This window comes from Panthera onca, chromosome A3, assembly GCF_046562875.1.
Source record: "Panthera onca isolate mPanOnc1 chromosome A3, mPanOnc1 haplotype 2, whole genome shotgun sequence".
Taxonomy (NCBI): Eukaryota; Metazoa; Chordata; class Mammalia; order Carnivora; family Felidae; genus Panthera; species Panthera onca.
Window position 1 is genome coordinate 58,179,971 of NC_138341.1, and position 10,729 is coordinate 58,190,699.

General features: G+C 45.6%; 1 protein-coding gene across 1 annotated transcript; it reads right to left on the reverse strand.

Moving 5' to 3' along the window:
- Positions 1 to 1,694: 1,694 nt before the first annotated feature.
- Positions 1,695 to 9,526, reverse strand: LGALSL (galectin like). Its single transcript, XM_060604588.3, has 5 exons — positions 8,985 to 9,526; positions 8,107 to 8,178; positions 7,868 to 7,956; positions 7,050 to 7,227; positions 1,695 to 4,846 (listed from the first exon to the last, which is right to left on the reverse strand). Exons 1-5 carry the CDS (start codon positions 9,018 to 9,020, stop codon positions 4,703 to 4,705), a joined length of 519 nt encoding a protein of 172 aa, XP_060460571.1. The 5' UTR covers positions 9,021 to 9,526; the 3' UTR covers positions 1,695 to 4,702.
- Between the last annotated feature and the right edge of the window lie 1,203 nt (positions 9,527 to 10,729).

The following is a 10,729-nucleotide window of genomic DNA, read 5'->3' on the forward strand; positions in this document are numbered from 1 at the left end:
AATCCAAATAAGGAAGATTTCTATAAAACTTGGTTGAAAGGCACTTTCTTTTACTTCAGTGTCTTATATTTGAGGTAGGGATAGAGTGAGGAGAGTAAGAGGTTAAATCAGGGATGTTGGCACATAGTTGTAGAGCTGTAATGACAGTTGCATGATTTTTTGGGGGAGTGCAAGGACGTCCCTGCGTTGAAATGCAATTTTCACAGGAAGATATGCACAGATCAGAGTATCACAGCCCCATACAATCCAACAGTTTGATTAGGTGAATGTGTATGGAATTCACCAAGGCAGAGCTCCTTAATTTGGGATCCAGGATGTTTCCTAAAAATACAAACTCTTGGGACCAACTCCAGATCTTTTGAAACAATCTCCCGGAATGAGGCTGGGCTTGCGCCTTTAAGCAGGCTTTCTGGGTGATTCTTAGGCACACTAAAGTTTAAACCCACCAGAGACCTTCGTCAGTCTTACTCATTGATGTATTGTCTGAGTGCCTAGAACAGCAACTGGCAACTGGCTCAATAAATACCTGTTGCATGAGTGAAGACCTTCAGTGTTTGAGGCACTTGGAGGCTCCAATTATAGCTGTCTTCCACACCATCTAATCCACAATGCTGTCACAAAGCAAGTATAATGTCATATTTCAAAAGGGATCTCTCTAGCAAGGCTGTGGGGCACGGAAGTTCCCCCATCTCCGTCCAATAGTGTCAGCAAACTGTCCCCACCTTAACAGGTGCGCATATAGGTGCCTCCCTGCCTATACTTAACTGCAAAAGCTGTGACAGAATCATGCCTCATAACGTTGCATCTTTGAAAAATAAAAATGGAAAAAAGGGATTAATAAAAACATTTAAGGCGTTAAGTAGGACCCTAGAACCAGCATGTGAGTAAATATCTCTGCTTACCTCCCGAACTGAAGCTAGGCAAACTTCTATAAGCTATAGTTTTATTTGTAGGCAGAATAGCCAAGGAATCAAGTTTCCTTCCTAATCATTCAAACCGCAGGAAAGAGAAGACATGGATATTCAGTCTTGCTTTTGTATATATACTGTGCTAAGATTATATGTAATGATTTATTAAGAACCCACTGCATCCTTAACAGGTAGATGGATAAAGAAATTGGTACATCTATACAATAGAACACTACTGAGCGATAAAAACTATTGATACACACACCACATGAATCTCAAATGCATTACGCAAATGGGAAAAAACCGACCTCAAAAGATTACGTACTGCATGATTTTCTTTCTAGGACACTCAGGAAAAGGCAAAACTATAGAGAGGGGACAGGGAACAGTGGTTGCCTGATTAGGGGTTAGGAGTGAGGGGCAAATTTAACTATAAAAGGATAGCACAAGGGAATTTTGGGGGGTGATGGAACAATTCTGTATCCCGGTTGAGGTGGTGGTTAACAGGAATCTATGCATGCGTTAGAACCCGTGGAATTGTACATCAAAGTGAATTTACTGTATATAAATTATACTTAAAAAGAAAACCCATTGTACACACAACATAAACTCATTAGGTCTCCGAGCCACCTTCCTTCCCTTTATCAGTTTATCAAAGTGGGAAACATGTGAACAAGTGGTCTTGGAGCATATATTAAAGTGAGGGAACACTGTTAATACCGTTTGGTTTATACTAAGTACATCATATCTGGTGCCAAATTTAGCATGTTACAAACCAGAAACCACTTTGTAGAAAATTCCTTTATTATAGTGCAAATAACTTTTAGCAGTGACATAATAATGTAAGAACACATTTAGCAACATTTTACACCACGCAGTAAATAAGAAAGTGTTTCCTTGAAAATATGTCATCATAAGAACATTATTTCTACATTAATGCCGGAAAATGCCAAGGCTGTCTCTCTCAAGGCCACAGGGCTCCCTCCCTCTTTTTGGATATATATTTTTTTAGTACAAATGAAAGGATTTGCCATTTTAACAAGTCACCATCAATTCCAAGAGTGATCTCTTAGGGGTTTTGAACTGAGGTTGGCAAGATTTGAAACGGGGTTTCAAATTTTAAAAAAATAGTATTTTTCAGACAATTCTGGGACAGCCCAAAAAGCAGAAGTCACTTCTATTAATTTTTAAGTAGATATACACATTGAATTCAATTTTGATGCAGAAATGGACAGATTGTCTAAAGCCTGCCTTTCGTTCCCCCAGAGCCTGACTGTTATTTATATTCCTTGGTTTTGGTCATATTGCAAAATTAGGCTCTGGTCGGAAATAACTCCTTACATACCCAAATGCTCTCCTGTGAAGCTTTAAATTGCACTTTCCACCCTGAATTCCCACCTTATACCTCACATGCCAATGAGAGGCAAGAACACTGTTTCCAGTTTCCAGCTAATGATTAACACAGCCCCCCTGCTAATTTCGTTATACCTGAATCAAACCATCACATCATTTAGACTAATTCCAACAGGCTTAACCAAGAGGTTCCCACTGGCCTCCCAGAGAAAGGAAGGGTTAACAGTGTATCTTCACACTAAGCTGCGTAAGGGCTCGGCCGATAAGCAGTTAGCCGATAGGTAGAGAGAACAGTGTCATTTCCAATCAACACACCCAGCTCCTCTGGTTTCTGCTGAATTATGCAGTGCGTGGGGATGGACAGCCACTCAAAGGAAACCTCCCGTGGGGGTCTTCCACCAAAACCCCTACAAATATAGTTCAGGGTGCCCTCTAAATGCCTGTACAAACACTCCTCAAAATCTAGTGGCTTGAGAAGCCACGAGAAGTTAATCACAGGCTTGAAAATACCGGGAGCCACAGAACAGCCCTCTTGGCTGAACATGGCTGATTAAGTCAGCTGGTACATAAAGCTTTTCAATGCTCAGCCAGTCTCGTTGGATAAAGTATCTTCTTCTATAACACAGTGGAACTGTGCTAAACAGTTTCAAAGTTGAGAAGAACCCAAATACATCACCTATAAAAAATTCACAATTTTAGGTTGCTTTTTCTTAAGACTTTGGTACTGAAACACTGTCTACATTCTCGACACGTGAAAATGACGTGGCCACTTCCGTGTCTCTGCATGTTGTGTAAAAAATACTCCAAAGCAAAGCAGGGCAAGGACGTGTCATAACATGATGCAGTATGCTGTACAAACAAAACCTAAATTATATATAAATACACCCCCACCCCAGCATCCCTCAGTCCTCCCCACTACCTGACCAAAGCAATGCCAGGGGTCCTTCTCTCCAGGGCCAATGCACTTTGTGACGTCCAGTGCCCAGGACTCCGACCATCCCTTGCCGCGTGGTGACATTTACAGTACTGCAGGCTCCTCCCGATGACGCTCTGCTGTCGGATGGATCAGTTCCACAAGTGCACGGAAACTCTTCCAGCTTAAGTGGAAGCATTCATACTATTGGCTGGGCTCAAGAGACCTGGAGTTCTGGGAGTTAACCTTCCAGATAAACTAACTGGATCATTTCCTAATCCGGATCCCCTCTTATCCTAATGTCTCAGCACAGCCAACACAGCGGGAAGCATCCTCTCCTCTGAAGCTCCAAAGGCATTGCTTAGGGACATTGGCGAGGGTCACATAATAAAAGTAATACAATGAGCTAACAGCTTAAGTTGATATAAATTACTTCCAAGTAAGTTATTTGGGGCCACTTGCTTCTGCTTTACATTGCATTCCAGAATCATTTTCATAGTATACTTTTAAAAGTTTATATAACAGTTATTTTAAAAATTGTCTATGCAATCATCTGTTATATGTTTTCAATCAGTTTAATAACAACTTAATGAGCTGTTATAAAGACCTAGGAAAAAGTAGTTAATTAGTCTTAAGGAAGCCAATACTGTGCTAATTCACAGTAAGGAGAAAAAGTCATGTAAATAGAATTCATGTAATCGTCTATTACTTGAAAAGCAGTTTTATCGAAATGTTGCCAAGTTTTCCCAAAAGCACTTACAGCAATTTATATCAAGAGATCCTAAGTTTAGGGGTATGGAAGATACAATTCTTTCATGATTGTAATAAGTAATTTTCCCCTTTGGACCTAAGATATTTGTACATTCAAAAGTTCATAACTTGTTTTTGAGACATTAATCATTCCCTAATACATAACACTGAGTATAAATAAATAACTCCGAGAAAGCTTTCAAAATCTGAATTAACATTATGTTGTGCAAAAACAAACAAAAAAAAAAAAAAAAAAAAGAAGAAACCAGAAAAACAAAACCAACCAAACCTCGAACAACCTACATTCTATGTAAATACCCTGACTAAAATGTTGGTTGTGCTACACGATCCCACTTCAGTGCAGAAATGAGTTGATTTCGGTGTACCGTCTTTGTTGGTGGTGGTGTTGTTTTAGGTCTTTAGCACTTTTGTTTCTAAGTATCACCTTGTTTTGAAAAGATGAATAACTTGCTACCAAATCACAAATTATCACAAATCCATGTCCGTTTAGTCTGAATAAAATCCAGCATAAATGTATTACTTGGTTCTGGAAATAATGGCTCGGTGTCTTTGTTCTGACGGCTTCCTAAGGGCAAACCACAGTCTGAAGTTGCCATTTTGGGTCTAAACTGCACAGAAAGAAGAGACAGGGAAGCTTGCTTTTTTGTTTTTGTTTTCTTTTTAAGTCTCCAGATCTTGCTAGGACACTTCTTCCAGACCGACAGTCAGATAGTCGTGGCACCTGATCCTATTTGAAACGGAGGTGGTTTAAACAGTGTCAGCCAAGCTTAGTGATCTGGAGGTCCCCGTTTATCTTTATGGTGTCGATTGCAGATAACGTTTGAATGCGGTGGTAAAAATCAAAAAGTTGGTGTCCATCCACAAACACTCTGAAACGTGGGTGCTCACAAAGAATTTCCACCTGGAAGAAACAAAATCATCATCCATCTCTTCTTTTTTTTTTTTTTTAAATCATCATCTATCTCAATTCACAATTTCACTGAACCCTGCTGGGGAAAACAAATAAATAATACTTAATTTTAGAGAAAGGCACCATCTTCAGTGGTTCTCAAGCATCGGGGTGTACTAGACTCATACAGAAGGCTTGTTACGACACAGATTGCTAGGCTCCACCCCCCAAATTATCCACTTAGTAGGTTGAGGGTAAGATCTAAGAATCTGCATTTCCATCAAGTTCCAACACGATGCGGGCATGGCTGGAATGAGGAACACACTTTGTGAACCATTGCTCTATGCTATTCAATATCCTTTAAAGATTTATTCATGCTTTAATTTCTCCCTTCTCCTCGTACTCCAGAAAGGGACATAAAGTAGCATATATTTATTTATATGACACATAATGTCTCCACTGTCATCCCCTGAACCATTTTTTTCTTTTTTAAAAAAAAAATAATTATTTTTGAGAGAGCGTGAGCAAGAGAGGGAGGGGCAGAGAGAGAGGGAGACAGAGGATCTGAAGCAGGCTCTTCGTTGACAGCAGAGAGCTCAATGAGGGGCTCAAACTCATGAACTGTGCGATCATGACCTGAGCTGAAGTCGGATGCTTAACTGATGAAGCCACCTAGGTGCCTCCATCCCCTGCACAATTCTGTCCTACCCTCAGAGAAGACCCTAACAAAGCAGAACCAGTACCCCCTTAGTAGCATGTAATAACAGTCTAGACACTCAAACATGGTAAACACTACAGCAGAGAGGAGGTAATTACCACTGGACCAGGTGTAATTAACAAGGCTTTGTTAAGCTAAACAGAAATGCTGATTCCATATGGCAAAAGCTTTTTCTTCCTCTTTTCCTCAAGTAATTCACCATACATTTTAATCATTGGTTCTGTACTATGTATTCATTAAAAGCACTGGTGGCTCCCATGCAAGAAGAGACTTTATATGTGATATTAGTCACATTTAATACATATTATTACTAAAATTGTATCACCAAGAAGGGCTGATTTCATTTCAATTTGGTTGTTGGGGAGCATTATATTCTTGGCCGTCAGAAGCTCTAGTTACTCATACTCATGAGCTACGCATTAAGATTCATCATTGAGAAAGTGTCACGGTCAAAAAAACAAAAAAAGGAAGAAAAAAAACCTGTCACAGTCAAGAGGAGTCTAAGGGGTCATTACCATTCTAGAGAAGGGGGAGGGCATGGGACATGGACAGGGTTGCCTTCCCCAGGCTACGATGAGAACAACAATCTTGATTCTATCATTGATGTAGACCTCGTGGATTCTTATTCCTCCCACTACTTATTTATAAGGCCCTTGTAAATTTCTAGATGAAGAGCAACAGGTTAAGGATAGCTGTGCTTTTAGTAGGCTTATATGCAACAGGGAGCTTTTAACTGAGTTGTCATTATTGTGACGTATGTTAACAAGGTATAATGCAGACAACTTCATCACCAGGACTGATAGTTCAGTAAATCCTTTCCTAACACATTACCCACACTACTTGCATCTCTTGGCGTTGGCCTTCATAGAGGAAGGTGCTACTCATATTGCTTGGTTGGATGGGAAGTTTGGGCTGTGCTTCCTGCCCACGAGATAGTGGAGAGCCAATTTATACTCATCTAGGCCCCAGAGAAGGAGTCTGTCAGCCACACAGCCTGTGGCAATAAAACACACTGAGGCTACTTAACCCAGAGGCAGAAACAGGACCAGGCCATACAGGCAAAAGCAACAAGAAACAATGAAAAGATCATCACTATATTCTTTAAAAGGTCACAACCAATAAGGCTTACTACTCCTTACAGGTTGAGGAAAATTCTAGCACTTACTATTATTTATTAATCAGGTGTTTCGGGGCCAGTATAGATTACGTTCCCAGTACTAGGTTGAGTACTACATAGAAAAGTATTTATTCTTAGCAATCCAGACATGGGTTTATTTACTAAATGTACTAGCTAAATAGAGCCAAGAGCTAGTATGGTATTAATTCCTATCAGCAAACAGAGCTCTTTTGATCTTTTTTTCTTTTTTTCGCCGTCAGGTGACAAATTTCCTGGACATGCAAAAATTCTGGCTGCTTAAAGCCTTCTTGGCATACACTGCAGGAGAACAGCATCATCACCCTGCCAGCAGTTAGAGTTGAGGCACTCGAGGTACTCACCCTGAATGGCTGGTCTGGGATGAATGGAAAGTAAGGGATTGCTGACTGTTCTTCACCTCTTTCCCCAGATATACAAGAATTTCTGAGTAGCTGCCGGTCTGTGAACACAGCTTTGAGTTCAATTGCCACGTCGGCGGGAGGGTCTTCAGAGTCACCACAGGTCAAGCTGATGGCAAAGCTGAACAGAAAATTACCTCGTTAATCAGGGTTGGCCATGACAACACTTGTCAATAACTCAGGCCCCCATACTTGCTCCTTCTTCTCAGGGTGTGTTTGCTTTTAATGGGCCACTTTTTACACAGGGAATTGGGCTACGTATGGAGACGGAGGATTACAATCAAGCCAGGCGTTTTGATACCTAAAGGAGGCTTTGCAAAAGGACTGATATTAGGGATGTCAGATACTTCAAACCACCCACACATCTGTACCTTAATCCATTTCAGAATTCTCAGAAGAAGCCCCAGAAACTGACCAGGGGAATAATATCTTGTAAAGTCTGCTTGCCATTTACATTGACAGATCTTGCTCTAAGCACCATGTTTAAAAACCCTTAGAAAAAAATCCTTTGGCCTCCCTAAGGGTCAAAGAGAAAATGATGTGGGCCTATATTTATAATCTCTGATATAAATAGCTGTCTGGACAAATGATGGCTAGGATTCATACACATTCTTTTCATGGGAACATGGTACTTTCTTGGCGCTTCTAACTAGCAACACTGGCCACAGGGAGAGGAGGAGGGGCAATAAACCACAACAAGAGTGGGCGCCGCCTTGTAACTCCCTGATAAGCCTTCCCGTGACAAGGACTCTCTGTCTTACCTCTCTGGGTTGAGGTCTACGATGCCCATCACCAACACCTTCTTGCCTGGTCTCATGCCACCCTTAATGTGCCCACAAAATGGAACTATCTGCAAAGGATGACAGGAGAAGCAGGAAGTTTACAGCCTGTAGGGGAAGAGCCAAGCCCTCAGATCCTGGGGACCTGACTCATTAGAAAATGCAGTTAGAAAGAAAATGGGTACAGGCGGAGACACAGAGCACAGAACTAAATCACTTACCAGTCGTGGGAAGTACACGTCGGCTTGAACTGGAGAGCCCAAAGAGTTGTTTAAATGCCCATCATCTAGTTTCTAAAAATAGAAGCACACAGATTGGCTTTCCAAAGGCTCTAGTTTTGGGGGTGGGGGCGGGAGAGGGGAAGGGGAAGGGGTGGGGAAGAACCTACAGGGATCTGGCTGAATCCAGCAGCCTTGGCAGGACACAGGCAGCGTCTGCAAATGCTGCCACCTCACAGCCCATTGAATAGCCGCAGAAAGCCCCGGAACAAAACCCGTCCTTTCCACCTGGTAGCTAAGCTTCTGAAGATCCCCAGACCTTCAGATCTGGATCAAAATCCAGGTCGAGGCACACCGGGGAGCCCGAGCCCCGCGTCGGTGGAGGACAGGCCCCTCTTTAAATGCAAACGCCTCTGGACCCGCTGTCGCCCAGGCCTGTCCCGAAGGACGTGGCTGGAGTGCAGGGCCGCGCTCAACTTCTCTCGGGAGCCCCCGGGCCAGACCCATTTCCAAGGGGGAATCCCCGGGACGTCGGAGGCGGCGGCGGGGCGCGCGCCCCAGACACACTCACACACGCGCACACTCACACGTGCAACGTGCACACACCTGGCCGCCGGCTGCACGGCATCGAGGGGGCTGTCGGTCACCCCCATGCCGCCGTCCGCCCCCACGCACGCTCCCTCGGCTGCACCCGGGGCGCCCCGCCTGCCCCCCAGGCCTGCCTTTCACAGCCGGCGCTCGCTAACAGGTACCCGGCGCCTTCCCACGCGGGGGGCGCCGGGCTGGGCCTCAGCCACCTCTCCGCCGCAGCCAGGCTGAGCAGGCGGCGGCGTGCGGGGCCGCGGGAAGGGGGCGCCTCGCGTGCACCCCTCCGCACTCACCACCGCGGCATCGCTGTCGGCCACGGATCCCGCCATCTTCTTGCACTGCGCGCCGGGGTGCAGGGCTGGCGGCCCGGCGGCGGCGGCGGGGGACGTGGGACGCGGCGCGCGGGCGGGGATCCCGGGGCGGTCCTGCGCCGGGCGGGGGCGCGGGTCCGAGGCTGGCTCGGGCGCGCGCACACACAGGCGGGCACGCGTGCGCGCACGCCTGGGGCCAGGCGCCGACCAGGCAGGCTGGGCCAGGGAGGAGGGGGAGGGGAGCGGGAGGCGGCTCGGGCCGGGAGGTCGGAGGTGGCCACTGCTGCCGGACCGCCGCTGCGCGGTCGGGGCTGCTTTCTGCCTCGGGGTGCTGCTGTCGCCGCCCGAGGAAGAAGGGTGGCGAAGGCCGCGTCGCGCTGGCCCTGGGCGGCATTTAAAGGTCGCAGGGGCCCGGCTCGGGAACCGGGAACAGGGCGGGGACCCAGCTGGGCTGCCGCGGCTTGCTCAGCTTGCCCTGCCCCTTGGCCATTGGAAGGTGGCGGGAGGCTGGGGCGGGAGGGACGGGCTAGTCGCAGTCGGGGCGTGCGGGAGGGAGGGCGGAGGTTCTGGGGGCTGGGGAGGTGGGGACCAGGGCCAGCCAGGTGACAGGTGCTTGTGACACTTTCGCCCCTCCCTTCCAGCCAACCTCCTTCCTTCTGTCACGTCCTGGGGCAGGTGGAACGACGGAGGCAGAGGTCAAGGGAAGACTGGAGGGTGTGAGCGGTGTCCCAGAGCTCGAGATTTTTTTCAGAGAGTAAGTTCTTTCAGAAAATTCCTACAGAGTGGAAGGAGAGATTCATTCGGCCCTCTAGGGTAGAAAGATAATGAAGTCTCTAGACTTAAATAAATAAATATTTGACCCAAAAGCAAGAGGCAGAAAGGACTCAAAGTAAGGACTTTTATATCCCAGGAGGCTAGATAACAGAATAGGCCTCTTTCTGCCCTGTGGGAGGGGGCGGGTCTGGGGGACACTGGAGACTGTCTAGGGCAGGGGTCTGGCTAAGTCTTAACCAAGTGGAACTGCCCATAGTGAATTCTTAGCCCCCATTGCGACCTGTTTTTTACAAGTCACCTGCTCTGTCTAGGGTAATAACTTTCTCACTGGAAAACTCCTTATATCCTTTCTGGAGTCAGTCATTCCCAGGGGTACATCTCTCTTTTATTCCAAGGCACAAATTCCTTTTTGGCATTTCCACATTGGGATGATTATGTAACTTCTCAGATAAAGCTGTATCAACATACCCTCTATTAGGTGACATCTTGGCTTAAGCATTCCACTGTGTGAGTCACCAGGGTGTTTTACACTAATAAGCAGGGAGCATGTGTGGCCTGCTGCAGTCCCAGAGGGGCCCTCAATGGCTCCCTTCCAGCCACTGTTCCTGGCTGTGTGTCCTGGAACATCACTGCAGCTTTTATGTCTTAGCTTTCCCTTTATGGACCAGAGCTAATAATGGTAATCCCAGTCCAGTGTGGAGAGTTGCCTGCACACATGTGTATGTCACAGTCCTATGGTTTGTGTGCTCTGAATTAGACACCCAAGTGCATCAGAACTGTGGCTCACATTTTTGCTCCTGTTTATGAGTCTTAGCGATTGTTTAAAATATTAGGCAGTTATAGGAAACTGCTGACATTTTGAAAGCACACTGGAATGTATCCCAATTTCTGAGAGTATGGTGTGGGGAAAAAAACACTGAAGTCATTTTTTGTCATTAGTTAAGCGTGACACA

What these genes read in the sequence shown, in the direction of transcription:
- LGALSL (XM_060604588.3), bottom strand. Translation starts at nt 9,020, where the DNA reads ATGGCGGGATCCGTGGCCGACAGCGATGCCGCGGTG. An exon ending in ACGTGTACTTCCCACGACTG is followed by an intron (nt 7,957 to 8,106) that starts GTAAGTGATTTA and finishes CATCCTTTGCAG; the next exon opens with ATAGTTCCATTTTGTGGGCA. An exon ending in GTAGACCTCAACCCAGAGAG is followed by an intron (nt 7,228 to 7,867) that starts GTAAGACAGAGA and finishes TTTTCTGTTCAG; the next exon opens with CTTTGCCATCAGCTTGACCT.